Source organism: Neofelis nebulosa, chromosome 2, assembly GCF_028018385.1.
Source record: "Neofelis nebulosa isolate mNeoNeb1 chromosome 2, mNeoNeb1.pri, whole genome shotgun sequence".
NCBI classification, from domain to species: domain Eukaryota; kingdom Metazoa; phylum Chordata; class Mammalia; order Carnivora; family Felidae; genus Neofelis; species Neofelis nebulosa.
In genome coordinates, this window is record NC_080783.1 from 217,163,941 (window position 1) to 217,182,981 (window position 19,041).

General features: G+C 59.7%; 1 protein-coding gene across 9 annotated transcripts in view; it reads right to left on the bottom strand.

Annotated features, from left to right (window-relative positions):
• CAMTA1 (calmodulin binding transcription activator 1) overlaps window positions 1-19,041 on the bottom strand; it is an 827,492-nt gene that overhangs the window by 76,186 nt on the left and 732,265 nt on the right. For all 9 annotated transcript variants that reach the window (XM_058719234.1, XM_058719242.1, XM_058719241.1 and 6 more), the window contains 4 exons: window positions 14,803-14,943; window positions 11,449-13,295; window positions 7,005-7,131; window positions 1,538-1,672 (listed from right to left, as the gene is read on the bottom strand). In XM_058719234.1, the coding sequence (XP_058575217.1) occupies window positions 1,538-1,672; window positions 7,005-7,131; window positions 11,449-13,295; window positions 14,803-14,943 (2,250 nt within the window). The remainder of the gene's footprint in view (window positions 1-1,537; window positions 1,673-7,004; window positions 7,132-11,448; window positions 13,296-14,802; window positions 14,944-19,041) is intronic.

The following is a 19,041-nucleotide window of genomic DNA, read 5'->3' on the forward strand; positions in this document are numbered from 1 at the left end:
CGAGGTGACCTGGTCACTCAGGGAGAGCCAGGACTCTGCAGACTAGCCTGTTCCATTTCCCATTTGTTCTCCAAGGCTGAAACCGGATTTCCTGAACGGGAGCCCCTGGTCACCCTGCCCTTCTCTGTTACATCCTGCAGGACATCATCACAGCTCTGGCTGGCTCCAGTCTTGCCCAGGGTGGCTGCCAAGGCCAGCCCGGTGCTCCCACACAGCTACTGCCAGGGTGCAGATGCCTGCTGACCCAAGGCCACCTCTGGGAACAGCTCAGAGGGTTCGGCGGCCAGGGTGGCCGCCAGGCACCCTGTCATTGCTGGAGCCGGGCTGGGATGAGGCTGATATTTGCACACTGGGTTCAGGAAAGCTGCCCAGGGCACGTGCCCAAGCCCAGAAGTCCCCCGGCAGCCAGCCCCAAGGGGAAGTCTGGGAGGTGAGAAGGCCAAGGGCTGCTGTGCACAGGAGAGAGAGGTGCTTACAGAGGGCCCAGGAACAGCTTGGGCAAGGCCCACACCGCAGGCTGATGGAGGTCTTTGGCCAGCACCCCACGGGCAGGCCCTTCCGCCAGCCGCCCTTGATACTGATGCGTGTGCAGCCATTCCTCCCACTCCATCTGGGGGCAGAGAGCAGACTGCCAGTTCGGCTCCCCACGCCACTTCCGGGGCTTCTGCTGGGCATGCCCAGGCTGGGAAGGGCAGCCTCTGACCTTAGCACCCCCCACCTGTCTTTGGCAGCTCTTTTCTGCAGAGGCTCTGGTACCAACACTCACTCATGTTCAAGGCCGGTGGCTCTCAGAGAGCCGTGCTTGGACAGCAGGTCCTGTCTCCTCCATTTGAGCCTTTTGGGGCCCTCTGGCCCTCCACCCTCAGCCACGAGGATGATCCTGGGCTTGTTTCAGATGCTCTACAGGGCACAGGCTAAAGTAAAAACAGCCTAGAAGCAGGGGGTGACAGGTGTTTGAGGGCTTTCCATGAGGTTTGGTTTGTTACCCATAAAAAGCAAAAGCACTTAATACACAGCACCCTCTCCCGCCCCCCCCCCGCCCCCACCCCTGCCAAGCTGTCCTATCCAGGCCTTAGATCACGAAAGGAGCCAAGCCAGAGCTCCCTCCACCCAGCTTCCCACATTGCTTTCATCTCTTAGTGGCTCGGGGCTTGGTGACGGTCTCTGGGGGCTCTCTCTTCAAGGACATCCTAGAAATTGGCTTGGGGGGGGGGGCGGCGGCAGAGGATGGACAGACCCCGCTGCTCGAGGTCTGTCCAGAGAGGAACCTCTTAGCAACTCGGGGGCTTGTCTCGCCACTCAGATCCCCTGGCAGGAGTGACAGCCGAAGGCCCAAACTCACAAACTTCATTCTGTGCCAGGGGAGAGATCAAGGTTAAGGGCAGGGACTCAGTGGGTCCTTCCGTGGTGGAGACTTTCACTCCAAGCAAAAGTAAGGGAATCCAAATGCGTCCTTCTTTTTCACACCCTGTGCACAGCGTCCCCAAGTGCCCCTCTTCCTCAGCACCTGGCAAGGTGACCCGAGCGCTGTTCTTACCGTCCAATGACAGCCAGTCATGCTGGGAGGAAGGGAGCGTGGGCAGGGCCCGGGCTTTGTACTCAAACACCACTGAGTTGGAGATGATCTGGTTGTTGAAGGCAACTTGTAGGGTCACAAGACCAGTGTCATGGGCTGAAAGCAAAAGAAAGAGCGGTCAGGGCGAGGGGCGGGGATGGGCGCCCTTCAACTTGATGTACCACACAAGAACCTGGAGTGCCCCCTCCCCACTCCCCTTCACAGGGTAACCCCAGCCTCCGCCTGCTCATTCCTCAAGGCCTAGATGTAGTGCTTCTTCTTCCAGGAACCTTCTCTAGACCCCAGACTCAGCCAGGAGCCCCGCGATCACTCCTGCACCCGGTGAGGGCAGGTACCGGGAACTCAGTGCAGATTTGCTGAGTGAATGAATGAATGGTCCCCAACCCTGTCCCATGGCTGCCTGACTTCTCCCCCATCTCATCCATCCTAGATGGGATCCCGGGAAAGCATTTGCTTTGGAGTCTTTGTGTTTTTATTTCCCCCTTTCATCTTATCCTACAAGCTTGTCCTGAGGCACTTAGCATGGCCTTCCAAGTATTTTCAGAACTTCCTCTGCCTCCCTGATGAGAGCAGGAGGTTCATCTGTGCTTGTGACTCTGGGCCCACGGGTGCCAAGCTGGGAGTGCCAGCCTGAAGCCTGCACCTCCCCTCCAATGCCTAGACAGTGGGCTTTGGGAAGACAGGCCCCTGTGGGTCTCATTCACTGCTCTGTCCCCAACACAGGGCTCAATGTATTTATTGGATGTATTACGACTGGGACATTTGTACCATCAGCAAGAAGAGAGCCCACCGCCGGCAGAAACCTGCTTCATGTCTGGGGTTAAGGCTTTGTGTGGCTCCTGTTGAAATATGGGGGGCTGTGGCCCACCGAGATGGTCCCGGGGGTCAGAGTAGGTATGCAGTCTGCTCTACCCCACCAGGTCTCGTCCCCCGGTAGACATCAGGGTTGTGTGCTCCCTGCCCTGCTTTTTTGGAACACCAGATACCAGTGCCCAGGGCCTCCCCAGGACAGATTTCCAGGGAGGACGCACATAGGGATCGTGTTACTGTTTGGGCTCTTGGCTTTCAGAAGCTTACAGACTGGAGAAAGCTGTCCAAGTCAGCTGCTCCCCAGGGCAGAGTAAATGCAGACCTTACTTCCCAGGGGAAAACCAAGTCATTGACCTGTGGCCTCTGTTCATCCCAGGTATGTATTATGCCACTGTCCCCAGAGCGAGGGTCTTCAGGAAGTCACTGCCCAAGGGTGACAAGTGGGTCTTTCCCCTCTGCTTCCACCCTGGGGTGGTCTCTCAGCTCCAGACTACAAGCTGAGCCAACTGGCTCCATGGAGGGTGGGGGTTCCAGGGGACCTCCTGTGGTGTCTCTCTGGACAAGGGGTTCCCAGCCAAGTCCAGAACCTTCTGAGGCCTTGATAGTGTCCCAGGCCGACTTCCAAGTTCATGGTCGCTCATCTTCCCTAGAGATTTGCCTGGTTTACCAACAGGAAGAAAGGACAACACACACCCCATCTGAGCCCCGCTCAGCTCTGCGCTCGGTAGCAAGCCACCTGGCCTCGGCTGGCGCTGGGGAGCCCAAGGCTGCTCTGTGACACGTGTTCTGGGCCGAGGGTGCCCCTCTTGTCCAGCACCTCCCAGCACTTGTACAGCCTGCAGTGATGCTGGAATGTGGCTGATTGAAAGCATCCCATCCTTCCCCAGAGAGACAGACAGAGAGGACCTTGCATAGTCTCCTGGGTCCCAGACCAGCAGCGTGGTGCACACGGGGACACTTCCTTGGCCTTCTCCCTCCCCCTCCTTGAGTCCATCGGCGAGTCCCGGTCCCTCCACTTCTCTGTCTCCACTGCCACCACTGTGGTCCAAGCTGCCATCATCTCTCGCCTAGACTCCTGCATTAGCCACCTGCTGAGGGCAAGCACAGTGTACTGGAGACCTACTGTTTCCTGCTGGGATGGGGTTGGGGGGCCACATTCCAAAGCTCCTACGTGAAACTGATGGGAATATGTTGCCCAGGGAGCTCTCCTCCTTAAGTCAGGAAAGATCACCCCTCTGCCCGCTTCCTCTGGTTTCCCTGTTTCTGTTCTTCCTCCCTACAATCTGTTCTCCCACACCCAGAATCATCTTTGAAAGACATAATTTAGATCACTTCGCTTCCCTCCTTAAAACTAATGGCTTCCTATTGCACATAAAACCAAAGCAAACTCCTTCCCATGACTTAGAAGGACAGACATGGTTGGTCCCTGCCCTCTTCTCCAACCCTGCCATGTTCAATTCTCCCACCCCCACCCATGTCCCCCCCAACTTGCCCCGCTATTTCTTTGCCTCCTTGTTTCTTTCTGTCTCCGGCAGTAAAATGTAAGCTCCGTGAGAGTGAGGCACAGGTCTGTCCTGATCACGTCTTCATGCCCGGGGCCAAGGTCAGTACCTGGCATGCATGGGGGTGGCCACTCAACCGTTTGTTGAATGAATTGCTTCAAAGCTCAGTGCCCTTGCCCACCTCATTTTGAATTTCACCCTTTGCCTTTGGTGACTGCCCAGGAACCCGGGGTGGGGCTGTGGCCAAAACAAGTCTTCTGGTTGGTGGCTACTGCTGTCTCCTCCTGAGCCCAAGGTGGGGTGGGGGTGGGGAGGAGCTTTCCTGAAGTCCCCTTCACCACCCCTTCACCCTGGGCTCAGTGCCCTGACTTGGTTGTCTCTCTCCCGCTCTTGGAGCACGACTGCCATCTTGTAGGAGACAGACTCTGTGCTGTGTGTCATCTGTGGCCAGTGACAGTGGGGGACCGTGCTCCTGGTCAGGGTCCAGTCTCCTCGTCGGGTGTCAGGCTGGTGACTAGTGGCCATATGCACTCCCTGTGTCCCTTCTTCCCATGTCATTCCCAGCTCCTGAGGTCGCTTGGCTTGTGCTCACAGGCCTCTGGGCCCTTGTTTTGGGCGAGGCCAGCTTGGCTCTGCCTTTAGGTGTCCCTTCTTCCAGATCAGCTCATTTCCCTGCTCCCTTGAAGACTCAGGGAAGAGGTCTCCGAGCAGCCAGTAACACCCCCCAGGGCAGTGGCTTGTTTGTGTGACTGACTCCTCCCTGGACTGATTGCCCCTTGGGGACAGAGTTGGGCCAAGGGGCTGAGTCTTGAGCTTTGCTCCATTCTAGACGTGTACCAGTGCCTGGTGAACGATTCGGTGCGTGAAGGAATGCATGCGTACATCCAGCACCGTCTTACAGGGTGACGGGTTTTAATTTGGGCCTTAAAGCAGACATGTTCAAGGGGGACCCTCTCTTTGCGGTCAGCTGCAGGCCAAGTCGGTGCTCTAGCAGCGAGGCCTTGGCTCCCAGTCTCTGCCTGAACATGTGGCTTCTCACCCCTGGGTCCAAGATGTGCTATGTTAGAGGATCCCGAACCACTGGGAGACACGGTGGCTGCCAGCTTTCAGGACCCAGGAATGCTCAGGGACCAGGACAGCCGCCTGCTGAGAGATGGAACAGAGTGGATCCCCTCTTCCCCTCGAAGCAGAAAGAGCTAAGGCTTTGCTAGTGGAGCCCCTTCGTGAATTGAGACTGTGAACCAAGTGCTTTATGGACCGTCCTTCAACTCTGCTCTTACCCATCTGGCAGCTGGTTTTTCAGATGTAGAAGCCGAGGCCCAGAGAGGTCAAGGACTGAGAGCTAAAGTCACCAAGTGGTAACTGGCTGATCCGGGATGTGCTGTGGTATGACGGATCCAGCACCCGGGATTCACCAGGTCGTGGCCTGGGACGGTAGCCAGAGGGCGTGCAAAGGCCAGCCTTTTCTGCGGAGGGGTCAGATAACCTAGGACAGGCAAGGTCTGGGTCCTCAGCCAGGCAAGAGCCAGGTACAGGAAGTGGCTTCTATTTAGAGGCCGGGCAAGCCCTGTTCCAGCAGCAGGTGGTAAGTGGACAGTGTAATAACACACTGCCCTGTCCCCCTACCCACCCCCACCCCGGGGTAGAGGTTGGGAGGGCGGGGAGTGATGGCTGCATTAGCCGTGTAGCACTGAGCTGTGATAGGCTGACCCAGTCTGGGCTGGCATCCTGATGGCTGTGCTCCAGAACAAGCAAGGCTGCTGGGAGCAAAGGGGGCTGAATGGGTCCCCTGGAGCAGGGCCAACAGGGGGAGGCCAACTTGGACAGCATCCCTGGCTCCCTGGGATATTTGTGGTGAAGGAGGTGCTGGGTTCAGGGAGTGGGGTAGGGGAGGGCCGAGCATGTGAACCCAGTCCTGGAGCATTCTGCCCTGGCTGGCTGCACAGGGAATGGAGAGAGAGAAGAAGGAATGTTCCATGTGGACACAGAAGCTCCAGGCTGGGGGATGGTGTGGGGGGAGACAGACAGCTGGGGTGGCCCAAGGCCCCTGTCCTCACTTCTCTCTCTAACCTTGGGCCTCTGTAGGTCCCTTGGCTTCAGATAACATGGTCTCTCTCTCCATTCACTGCCTGGGCAACCTGGACAGGCCATCCCTGAGCTCATGTCAGCCAACGGGTCTTCCCAGAACCAGCACAGAGGTCAGAAAACAGGAGCTCTAGAAACGGATTCCTTCACAAATACTGATCTCCTTCTTGTGACATGTCAGACACTTGTAGGCCCTGGGGCCACACGGTGACCAGGAAAGACACAGACCCTGACAAATGGAGCTGGTGGGACAGCGGGGAGATAGCAATGGCCAGAGGTCAAGAAGTTGACCAGACAGGGACGTCAAGCCCAGTAGATGACGATGAAGCCGAGTGAGGGACGGAGAAGGTCAGAGCCACAGGGAGGGCAGAGGTGCTCCTGCCCCTGAAACCGGAAGAAAATTCTGTGCCTGCACCTTTTTCCGGGGGCAGGGCAGATGGCTTCACTTTCTCAAGGGAGTCCGTGCAGATTATTATCAGTTTGACAGGTCCTCCCCTGCTGCCCGCCAGGCCTTCTCCATCCCTCTCTGATCTGCTCAGTGCCCTGCGGGACTGGCCGTGTGGACCACACAGCCTGGGCTCTCTCATTCTTGTGGCTTCTGGTCGGCGGGAGCTGCGGGAGGCACGGGCCAGAGGAGAGAGAGCTGCCTGGCTGCTCTGACCTCGGGTGTGGCCCCCGTCAGGCCCCTCCACCTGCCCGGCTCTTACCACCAGCTCCTGGAAACTTTCAGGCTGAGGGTGGCTCTGGTCTCCTGCTGTGCCCAGTCCTGGGTGTGTCAACCCAGCTCATTGGTTGTCCCAACAACCCCCATCATGTTCATGAACTTCAAAATCCCAGCTGAGCAGGCTTCATACCCCTTTGATCCTCAACCGATGACATTAGACTAGTGGATCCGGGACCCCTTCATCACGCAGAGGAAAGCGAGGCCCAGAGTAGTGACGTGATTTGTCCAGCGTCGCTCCCAGGCTGCCCCTGCACCCGGCACTCGGGGAGGGGGGCCCACCCCCTTGGTAGGGGCACCGCCTCCTCACCTGGGCAGTAGCAGCGTAGGACCCCGGGCTGAATCAAGGACGCAGGCACTGAGATCTGGTCAAACAGGCAGCTGTAGTTATTGCTGGCTTCTTGCCATGGGCCTGTGATGAGAACCTTCACTCCTCCCTGAGGGAACAGAGAGGAGCAGAAAGGAGCGTCAGCCGGAGGAAGGGACGGGGACGCAGGCCTTCCAGGCTGCACTGCTCCTGGGGGCAGAGGGTGGTCTGTGCCCCCCCGCCCCACGTGTTTAGTGAACATGCAGATTCTGGATTCCGGCATGCCCGGCTTTTGGGAACCACTGTGTCAGGATGGCAGCAGGAGGAGGAAACCTCTCGGGGCGGGGGCGGAGGGGACCCCCGGATGCTCCTTGCCTTCCTCAGCTGGCACCCAGCATGGGGGCCAGCAGTTCTGACCCCTGACCCTCTCCCACGTGACTTTCTGTTCTAGGCAGAAGGGAGCACAGAGTTTTTCAAACATTTTCAGTGTAGGATGCATCTGAGAAGTGGCCTGGCAGGCGGGGAGCCCCGGAGGGCAGCGGAGGGAGGGCTTTTTCTGTCATTTACTTGTGGACAGGTTTCTGGAGCCCCGAGTTTCGAAAACAGGCCTGAGCATGTTAGTGTCACCCCAGGGACAGGGAGTTCTGGTGGGGAAACAAGGCAATCTCAGGATCCCCAGGGATGGGGGGGCGGGGCAGGGATGGGAGGTCGGGGACATGAATGAGAATGGCTGCAGAGATAGAAAAATGGGGGAGGAGGGCTCAGAGTTGGAGGAGCTCAGAGACTGCCCTGAGCCAGAGAGGGGCTTAGCGCTGGAGGCTGGGGATGCTGGCCTCTCTGGCTCTCCCTGGGTGGGCCGCCCCAGGCTTTGGCCCGCTTTTCCCAGCAGGGGGCCGGGAACGTCGCAGGACGGGGTTGAGAGCGCCACCTGGTGTCCAGGCTGCAGAAGACTGAGCAGCATACCTACTTGAGACTGGCAGTGGAGGGGGTGCTGGGTGCAGGCCTGAGGCCCCCTTTCCCCCACCTCTCCAGGTCAAAGAGGCCAGATCCCAGCTCTCCTACTTCTGGCCCCTGCCGGTGAGACACTGCCACGCAGTCACCAGTTCTTGCGTGGACTCTCCTGGGCACTGGCCCATCCCTGCCCCGGAGGGACCCCCAGCATCAACACAAGGCTTCCCCGTGGGCTACCCACAATGCTCCTGGAACCCAGACCTGGCCCAGGGCTGGCCTTGGGCATCAGCAGCAGGAGGGGGTGTTTCCAGGGATGAGGTGAGGGTGTCTCTCCCTCAGCCCAGCGCAGAAGGGGCTGTCCCGGATGGGCAGGTATTCCACCTGTGCCCTGGGATGGGCTGGGATGGTTTTGGAGAAGTCACATTAATGCTGGGCCACCAAAGGCTGGGGGCAGTGGAGATAGCTCAGGCCCGGAGCCCAAAAGCAGGAGGCCTGCCCCTGCCCCTCAGTAGCTGTGTGTCCTCAGCCAAGTGGCCCAACGTCTCTGGTGGCCCTTCTGGCCTTAACATTCCTCGGTTCTGATAGATGGCTCCATAGGGAGATCTGGAGCTGTTGGGTGGCATTCTCGGGCTCACAGGCTGGGGGCTGGGTGCCGGCCGGGAGGTGTGCCACACGGCACAGGTAGAACCGCGGGCCAGCCCAGGGCAGGATCCTCCTTGGATCCTAGGAAGCGGAAGAGCAGTGGCTTCAAAAAGCCACAGACAGTTACCATGTGAGAAAAAAGGGAAAAAAAAAATAACCCCAATCAATAGCTCCTGGCGTGAAGCTAGGGCCGCTGTGAGGAACAAAGAACTGTAGAAATTACTGGAGAACATGGGGACCTTCTCCATGGAAACCGCTGTAGGATGGGCTCTGTGTCCATCAGTTCAGGGGGTGGTTCCCATGGCAACGCTCGCCCGGCTGCACTCGATCTGCCGTGACGCAGGCACCTGAAGGCTCTAATTGCGGCTTCCTCTGCCTGGTGCAGCCAATGGAGGAACGTGACGCAGAGGGCTTGGGGGAGGGGCGGGCAGCAAATGCCATCTGAGGTCTCTGTGCCCTGGGAGTCCTGAGATAAAGGACCCAGACTTCAGATGCACCCAGGGCAGATCCTGGGGCCCAGGGGCACCTCCAGTCTGTGTGTGTGTGTGTGTGTGTGTGTGTGTGTTGGTGACCAGCTGTGGCTGCAGGGGAAGAGGTGGATCTGGGAGGTGGCAGGGAGGAGCACTCCCGGAAGAGACGGCAAGGTGGCCTGGCCTTAGCTTTCCTGCAGAGTGGATTTTAGAGCTGGGCCAGGGTGCCCAGAGGCTGTTGAGCTCAAGCTCACACAGCCTAGGAAGCACGCCCGAGCCGACAGCCACTGGGGCCTCTGCAGAGGCCTCGGCCGTGCGGCCACTGGGTTCCAAAGGGACCAGCTGGGGGGCATCTGTGCATTTTCCAAATCAAATTGAATTTGAGTTGCTTTTGTTTCCTGGAAGCCTTGAGGGCTTCTGGAAAACCAGGGCTGGACGTTCCTTCTCGGGAGTGACGGGACCCACATTCTTTCCCGCTCCCGTGCTGCCCTCGCGTGGCAGGCTGCTGAACTGATTTTCCCTGAGGTACAATGTGGGCACCTGCCGGTACTGGGGTGCAGAACAGGGCACCAGGTCTGCTAATAGCCCCTCACTAGTGCCCCCAGGTCCATGGAGGCCGGACTGCGGGCCTGCACACATGCTGGGGGCCGGCGTGCACAGGTCGAGGCTGGGGAAAGAGGGTTCCTCTCTCCTCCCGACAGGTCCCTGTAGGACTCGGGCTCCAGGCAGCCTTTCAGGGTCCTGAGGGCCAAACCTCCCAGGCCTAAGACCTGCAGGGCCTCCAGGCTACCCTTCTCGGCCATTTGCAGAAGAGGAAACTGAGGCCCAGGCAGCCAGGTTGCCCAGCTGACCCCTTGTGACATCTCCTCCCTGTCCCCCGAGTCGCTTTCTTAAGCCCTGTGGGGGGCAGGCTGCTGGGCAGAGCTGATCTGTCACCCGGGGTGGGGGTGACACGTGGTGCCACTGAGCTCAGCATCGCCGACAGGGTCAAACTGAGCCAAACCAAGAGGAGGCCTGGTCAGAATCTTCCGGATTCTCCTTCTTGGGGGAGGGGCAAATGGAGGTGGACAGAAGAGGCAGGTGCTGCCTGAGTCTTTTACTCGGTCCTTAACGACAACCCAGTGAGGTAAGAGCCGCCATGGCCCGGTTTAGAGACAAGAAAGGCAGCCACCTTGCCCAAGGCCACTGGCTAGTAAGCGTGGGGCACATGCCATCTGGACCCGGACCCAGGAACCCCTTAGTCTGGTCCTGACTCAGGCATCACCCCGGGGAGCCCCTCAAGCACGTGGGTCTGTAACGTGCACAGGTTCTGGCCAGCGTCCCTGCACCGCTCGTACCTGGAGAACCTTCTGTGGCATCTGCATTCCTGCCTTGACGCCCCATGAGAGTCACAGTCTTTCAGGAGCGCCCTCCTCTCGGTGTAGTGGACAGCAGCCCCTGACCCTGGTGCCCAGGGGATGTGGCAGTGGGACCAAGGAGCTGTGGGCAGCCACCTTCCTGGGAGAAAGTGCCGACCTGGGCCCCGTGGTGACTGGGCCGCTCCCCAAGCACCTGGCAGGCGGGCTGGGAGGAGTCAGGGAGTGTGCCCCAGTGTGCAGCAGGGCATTCGGGAAAGCTCAGGCCACTCTCTGTCCCCTTCCTATGCCATTCTATCTCAGAGAGAAAGCCAAGGTTTCTTCCTTAAACACTGTGCCACTGTGGCAAGACCTGGGTTTTCTGGGGGGGTGGGGGGTGGGGCGGGTTTCCGGCGGTCCTGGGCTTTGGAGCAGTGATGCTCAATGTCAGAGGTCAGCCTGAAGGAACTGAGGTGGGGGGGGGCAGTAGGCCGGGGCTGGGCGGGGGAGGCCACAGGTGGTGGGAGATCCCGGGTCATGTGACATGCCTTTGATGTCGTAGAGGCCCGATTTACCCGAGAACGTTTCACAGCTGGCTTTACGGGACTATACCCTTCTCCTCAATCTGATGGGGATTTGCTTATGTTTTGTTTTGTTTAGCGAAGCAAATCGGGAGTAATGGACAGGGATGATCCTATGGTGGTGCTTTCTGAATTTGCTTTGTTTTGTTTTTGCAGCCCTAGGACATTTTTTCAAAACAGTCATAAAGCAAAGCAAAACTGTCGGTGGAATCCTAATCCGCAAGCCAGGTTAACAGCAGACTCTTATTCTGGCGGGAGCGGGAGGGCCACCTGGCCCCCAGGAGACCCTTGGCCTTCAAGTGGAGTCTGAGAGCCGGTGCTGGACAAAGGCCACGGGGACAGAGGAAGGGGACAGCTCTGTATGGTCCACAGCTTCCTCCAAAGGGCAGCCGCATGCAAATGAGCCTCCCTGAGCCGAGCGAGGGCGCCGGTGGGCGGGTGGGGGAGGCCACGGGCGGCCCCAGCTTACCTCTGGGTAAGACCACTCCGGGGAGTAGTCGGTCACCATGAACACCCGTCCGCTGTGCTGCAGCATCCCCAGGGTGCCCTGCGCTGGGGTGGTGGAGACCACCTCAGCCACGTGCATGTAGGCCATGGTGCCAGCCCCGCCCTCGGCACTGGTCAGCTGCAGGCTCCCCTGCTGGGGGCTACAGCAGGGCATGCACATCTCCGCCTGGGCGAAGGGGGCGCGGGCCCCGTCTTCCGACTGGGAGAGCGCCGCGCCGTCCCCCGACACCAGCTGGTGCCCATAGAGGGTGCCGCCGCCCCCCTCCACGGAGATGAAGTCGTTGATCAGGTCGGAGAACTGGCCGCTGAAGGAGATGTCAAAGTGGTCCAGGCTGAGCTCCATGCTGGAGGCGTTGGCGAGGCCCGGCTGCGCCACCGGGTAGAGTCCCTGCACCACGCCGCCCGGGAGCATGGGGACCCCGCCGGCGCTGCGGATCACCCCGGTGGTCTCGGGCTGCAGGTAGTGTTCGGAGCTACAGGCCTGCAGCTCCCCAGACTTGATGAGGCCCTCGCCCCCTTCGGCCACCTGCGAGGTCTCCATGGTGACCTCCCCTTCCGCAGCCATGGCCTGGAAGTTGGCCTGGAACTGCATGAGGTGGAGGGAGGAAGCAGACTCTATCCGTGTCTCCACGTGGCCGCTGCAGGAGCTGGTTTGTGACGAGGCCTCCGTTTTCACCGTGGGCATCACAAAAGTGCCCCCGGACTCGCTCAGGCTGCTGTGGGCATTCTGCTCGATGGGGAGGGGCTTGCTGGCGTCCTGCAGGAAGAAGCTCGGGGAAGGGGTCTGGTGGACGTGGGGGCTGCGGCCCGTCTGGCTGAAGCCGGACGCGTAGTCCTTGTTGGAGTCTATTGCACTGAAATCCATCTGCTCCAGGGTGGTGCTGGGACTCAGGCCGCCGCCCGACGGCAGGAGGCTGGAGCCGGCGCTCAGGGTGAGGGAGCTGGAGGCCGCGGCTGCCGCCGAGGAGGAGTACGCTTCTTTGGCCATCTGCTGCTCGAAGGACGTGTCCTCGGTCTTAATCTCCTTGGCGAGGACGGTGGTGAAGCTGAAGCCCCTCTCCACTGGTGGCGAGTGCCGCACGTTGGTGCTGACCATCTCCGCTTTCAGGCCTCCGCCCCCGTACGTCTGGCCCTGCTTTGGGTTATTGAGGAAGCAGTCAGGGTCGAAGTTCATGGTGGTTTCTGGGATCTTCCGGCCACCGTCGAGGGTGGTGGAGAGGACCAGCTCTTCGGACACGTTGGTGGGCAGCATCGACAGGCTTTCCGAGCCGCCCGTGGTGGGGAAGGCGAACTTGTGGCCGTCGGAGCTCACGGCCAGGACGAGGCCCTGAGAGGCGTCGGGCGAGAGGAGGTGGTGGTTGGGGCCGGTGGTGGGGGACATGGTGTACACGGCCTCGTTGGTGACCTCAGACATGAACACCGTGGCGCTCTGGGACAAGCTCCCCATCACGGAGGCCACGGCCATGCTGGACACGCCCGTGACCGCAGGGCTGTCCACCATGTCCGGGTCGCTGTTGAGCCCGCTGCTGATGGACACGGGGGAGCTCTGGGTGGTGTCGGGGACCTCCACCTGGTTGGTGGACGAGACCTCCGTGCTGTTTTGGTGCAGCAGCACGGGCTTGGCCACCTTGCCGTTCCTCTTCTCGCGGCTCGGGCCCTTGCTGTGGCTGTGCTCGTGTTTGCCCTCGGACACGTCATTGTGCTGCACCTCCGAGTGGCTCCCGTACCCCCCTGTCCGCGGCTCTACCTTCGGCGAGATGATCCGGTGTTTGGCACTGTTGCACTTGTGGTGAGCGCTGCTGCCCGCTCCTGCGGAACGAGAGGCACACGACACACGCATGCGCGCGCACACGCACACACACGTCCACGCACGCACGTGCAAACAGAGAGTCAGAGCCGGGGCCCCCGTCGATCGTGCCCCTGAGCGGCTGGGGGCCCAGGCAGGCCACTGACCCCTGGGGCTGGCGCGTCACCCACGCGCAGGGTCGCGGGGTCTCTCACGCGCCCTATGGAACCGACCTGGGGGGGGCGGGGCTTTTTCCTTGATGCGCTTTTCCAATGCTAGTGATAGTACCTCAGGACACAGGCGGTTGGGAAGGACAAGGGGGAGAGTCTGTCATCCTCCAGGAAAACCCTTGCCGCCTTCAGAGACAGACACCATTTACCGAAACAGCTCTTGCCGGCCAGGGTGGGCGGTTCAGCCCAGAACGGAGGCCGCGTCCCTCTCCCCTGCCCCAAACCGGGCATGCCTGTTCAGGCTGCGCAGTGTTTCTTTGCAGAGAGCAAATGCACTCTCTCTGCATTCGCTCTCGGGCCCCAGGACCAAAGAGGGTTCTGGACTTTGCTTCAGAGGCAGAAAGGTATCTGCCCCCCTGCCCCATTTGGCCAGCCTGGGTTGTGTCCTCAGCTCTTCGTGGGTCAAAATCCCTCTAAGACCCAAGCAAAGGCAATGCCTTAGCTCCCCGCCCCCCCCCCCCCCCCCCCAGCTCAGTGGCAGAGAGGGAGAAGCTCTAGGCCGAGGGTCTCTGGACTCTGGCCAGTCTCCCCAGGGCTCTGCACGCAGTGGCCAGGTCGGCTCTTCTCTCTTCTCTCCCCTCTGCCATTATTTTCATTCCAGCTGATAAGGGTCACCTCGCTTTCGATAAAAGGGTGACTTGTCCCCTGCGCCTATTACAGCCTCACCACCATTATTCCTAAGTGCGCAAAGGCTTCTCGGGGAAGTGACATGACCCTCTAATGGAAATATCTAATTAAGGCAGAGAAGGAAATGGAGAATGCACATTCCTAAGAGCAAATATCATTATCAGAAAAACAGGCACATTAGGACAGGGAGTGCGGGACGCTTTATATCCTTGGAGGGGACAGAGGTTAAGGAAAGAGGTTCAGCCCGAGTGGTCCCATTGACTCAGGGCTGACCTCCCGGAAAAGCCCGTCTCAGCCCTGTGCCTGGGCCCCTGGGCTCCCTGACGATGATACCCAAGATGGGGGGGGCCCGGAGGGTAACTGCTGTGTGTCCGTGAGGCCTGGAGCCCCAAAGCCTTGCACTCCCCAACTCTGCTGCCCCCATTCCTAGAGGGACCTGCCTCTCTGGAAACTGCTGTCTCCTGCCCCAAGTGGGCAGGACGAGGGTGAGTCAGTCCCGGGTGCCATCCTGCGCTGTCCCCTGGCTCCTGGCTGACCCCGCCCCGCCCACTGGACATCCAGGCCACCCCTGAGGAGGAGAGCCTCACCTGCTGCCTGCAGAGCGCCCCCTGCCCAGCTGCCCCAGCTGCCCCAGCTGCCCCCCCTGCCCCCTGCTCCTGGGAGCCCCGCTCACCCAAGCTGCCGGTGCAGAGGCAGTTGTGGGTCCGAGGCTGCGGCTTGGTCTGGTGACTGTCGAGAATCTGCTGCACCAGCTGCTCCACGGAGAAGCCTGAGCTGCTGTTTCCATTGCTGCAGGTCCACTTGATGCCGTGGACTGTGGACAGAGAGGGGCAGGGGGGCGGTCAGAGGTCACGGGGTGCAGGGGCAGGGCCCTCCCAGAGCATAGCCCCCTCTCTGCTGGGAGGCTGGCTCTAGGGGTGAAGCGATACACACGGGGGGGGGGAGGAGGGAGGATGGAGGAGGGAGGGCCAGGCTGCCCCATGAGACCCCCACTCCCACTGGGAGCTCTGTGCTCTTCCTCTGCCTCCCCTCCTCCCTCCCCTACGGTGCACCCTGGGGAGCGGACGACCTAGAGGTTTGCTTCTGTTTTCCCGAAGTCCAAGTGCACCAAAGCGGTTCTTCAAGGGAGGGAGGGCTGGGCCTCTGAGGGCCCTCCCCCACCCCCAGCTGCAGGTAGTGGAGATTTGCGGAGGATATGGAGGCTACATGCTAGGCTGGATACCCCCTCCCCCCCCCGCCCCCCGGAGGGGTGCTTCCGATTCTTCTCACAGGACTTCTCGGCCTCAGGGGCTGCAGGCCAGGCTGTGGGGGCACAGGGGGCAGGACTGAAGGGCCCACATGATCCGGACAGTGGATGCCCACCGATGACCAGCCGCCTGGATGGCCAGCCCTTGAACTGTGTTATCCCTGCCATCGGGGTGGGTCCACAGAATGACTGAGGGTAGAGCCCACCCTGAGCACGCCTGCCTGGCAGGATAGGGGCCGACGGTCTAAAATAAACTGACTTGCCAACTGGGCCTGCGGACTGATGGATTTCACACCCACTGCTCCGTGGTCTCAGCAGGAGCAGACCCGGCCGAGAGGTGGTGTGTCGGGTACAGGGCACAGCCCGGCTCTCTCTGGTGGCTGCTGGTGGGCCAGGTTCCAGAGGCAGGGAATCCATAGCCCTGGGGTTGGAGCCAGTGCCCAGGGCTCTCAAAGGGACCCGGCTCGCTGTGAAATGGGGCGAGTGGGAGCAGGTGGTCCGGGAAGAGGAGCAGGGCAGGGTCATGCTAGGCAGAGGCCAGTGGCTTTGCCAACGCAAAGACAACTTCCTTTCTCCCCTGGCAGAGCTCCTCTCACACGGAGTCCAGGGGAAGAACGGTCACAATGCCCAGTGTCTGCCCTGGCTCTGTGAGGCTCCAGGAGGCAGAGGGTCTACACAGAGAGTAGGAGCTGGGTCAGATTCAGATCTGGATTTGAGTCCAGGTTGCAGTCTTGCTGTGTGAATTTGGGCAAGTCTCTAAACCTGTCTGATCCTCAGTTTCCTCACCTGTAAAATGGGAATAGACTAGCGTGTACCTCATGGGGCGGCCAGGAGGAAAGTGCATCCACCTGCCCGGTACTGTTGTGCTGACCATTAATGACGACGATAATGCCGGCCTCGTTCCACGGCCTGGCTGATGCCCGTGGGAACTGGGCTTGGGGGAGGAAGCTGCTTGCTGTGACAGCCGCCGGTGGCTCTGCCTTGGAACACCCTGCAGAGAGCTCCATGGCTGCCGTTCCTTGTCAGCACCTGTATGTAGGGCTCCAGTCGTTTTTCAGAGAAAACCCCTCGTGTGTGGGTTCTGATGTGCTGGGAATCCCGCCAGGTGCTGCTTTCCTTGTCCGTGCACCTGCCCCAGGTATTTGTCTGGTTCTGATGAGGCCCGTGGCCCTGCTGCCAGAGGGCCCTGGATTCTGGTGGGTCATCATGAGGGGATGGGGGCTTGCTGAGTGGCTTCTGTCCCTGAGCCAGCTGAGCTGCCTGGAGTTGCGGTCCTGGGTGCCTGTTCAGAGTGCTGCGTGATGGGCATGTGCAGCCGGGGGCAGTGCTGGGGTTTCCGGCCTACTTTTCGCTGCTTTGGGATCCCTTGGGGAACTCTTCGGCAGCCCCAGGAGGTCTGTGATCCTGCTGGCTCAGGCCCCAGCTTGTCTCCCGGCAGCCGAAAAGGAAGGCCCAGGCCAGGGCTTTGCAGACCTCATTACAGCTGTGGGACCCTTTTCTCAAATAAACCTCTGCCTGGAAATCCAATATGGAAGACAGATAATAGCAGAAGGAGCCTGGTCAAGGCAGGAGTGAAGGCCAGGGTCCACTGGCCTGGCCTTGTGCCCGGGACCTCTTGGCTGAGGATCTTTTCTAGACTACTCATTTTATAGAGAGGAAAGCAGAGGCTGGGGTGGGGGGTGGGCAGAGCATGTCCCGACCCCTGCCCCAGCCCAGAGATTATGATATCCTTGGTCTGGGGTGTTGCCGGGCTTTTTTTTTTTAATTAAAAAAATTTTTTTTAACATTTTAAAATTTATTTTTGAGAGAGAGAGAGAGAGAGAGAGAGAGACAGAGAGACAGAGTGCAAGCAGGGGAGGGGCAGAGGAAGGGAGACACAGCATCCGAAGCAAGCTCCAGGCTCCGAGCTGTCAGCATAGAGCCCGACGCAGAACTCGAACCCACGGACCTTGAGGTCATGACCTGAGCCGAAGTTGGACACTTAACTAATTGAGCCACCCAGGTGCCCTGCCAGGTTTTTGTTTTGTTTTGTTTTTTTAAAGCTCCCAGGAGTTCCTCACGGGCAGTCAGGATGGGGAACACACAGCTCTGTCCTCAGCCTGAATTTTTACCTGCAAGTCTGGGAGAGAGCAGAAGACCTTCCAGAAACAGCATGGCCTCTCCTACCTCTGGGAAGGACTCAGAGCAGATGCTCACTGCAAAGGCAGACCAAGGTGTTCTCAGGAAAAACCCCACCTGGGTCTGAACTTGGCTCTCTGGAGAGAGGAACTGTAGGGCATCCTACAGGCAGCCCAGTTGTGGGTCTGGGGGTGGGGTGGGGTGGGCTGTTTTATCCCTCGAGTGAGTGGCAGGCACCCCTGCTGGAGTCTTCTGGCATTTCTGAGCCCCGCTCTGCGCTGACAGCGGCCGGCTTGTCCCAGGCTTCCTCTCCAGCCCTGCCATGCGGGCACACTTACAGCGTTCTTTCTGCCTCTTGCTCTCCTCCTTCTGTTGTTAAGGTTATAAAATGAAAACCCAGTGAAGGGTGACAGATTGCAAGCGGAGAATTTCTGGATGCTTAATGCAAATTGCCTACTGTCTTGGCACATTCAATATGCAGATTGCGTCCCTCCCCCTCCAGTGGGGGCTGGGAGAGAAGCCCCCTCCTCGGAGCTGGTGAGTTGTTAGTACTGAATATCAAATACTATCAAGACGGCTTTTAACATGTCATATGCTCTGCTTCCCGACACGTAATGAATCAGTGGGGAAGGAGATTTCTATGGGAAAAGAGCGTTTTATGGAGGGAAGGTTAATGAACACGTACGCTGGCCTTCTGTCTCCAGCCCTTCCCTGTTTGCAAAAGCAGCAAAATGGAAACTGCATTTAAAATACACTTGATTAAATGTAAGGTCATGACCTGGGGGGGTGGGGAGGGAGGCGGGCAGGGGAGAAAAGGGAATTCCCAGCAAAATAACCTCCTGGTGGCTCTGGGTCACGTTTGTCCCCTCTGTTTGCTAAGTCTTGGTGGAGGGCACCGGGCTCCCAGTTCCCCAGCCATCAGCCCCCCATCCATCTGCTGCCACCTCAAGTGGGAGGAGTGCAGCTTGTACAGAATCCCAGGGAGGGGGGTCTCCCGTGCACAACCCTGGGGGGTGGCCCCAGGAAGGCTGGGCAGGGGAGGGTACCACTGGGGGAGAAGGCAGGTATGGGTGGGCCAAGCCTGGAGTGGCCAGGAGGGCCCCACTTTCCACTGGAAACTGGGGTATTCGGGGTGCTCCTGTGCCACCCCCCTCCCCCCGCAGGGGTCCCGCTGCTGCCCTGGGACCAGCCATGGCTCTGGCCGGGCTGCCCGCAGCATATCCTGCGTGAAGACTGGCCTGCAGAACAGGGGCCGGGGTGGCTGTCACAGGAACCCCCAGCCCACTCTGGTGCCGACCTGGCCTGTATTCAACACTTACCCTAATTACCACCCATGGCTAGGCAGCTACAATCCCACTAATATGGATAATCAAAATGAAATCAATGACAGCAGCATGTGGCCATGCTTTGGAGAGTATCTTCTGATGAACAATTTACCCAAGAGGTGGCCAACCACTGGGAAGAGAGTCATTGGGATCTAGGAGAGGGGGCTGGGGACGGGGAGGAGGCTCACGGCCACGTGGTGCTGGCGGCTAGCCATGGCCTCGT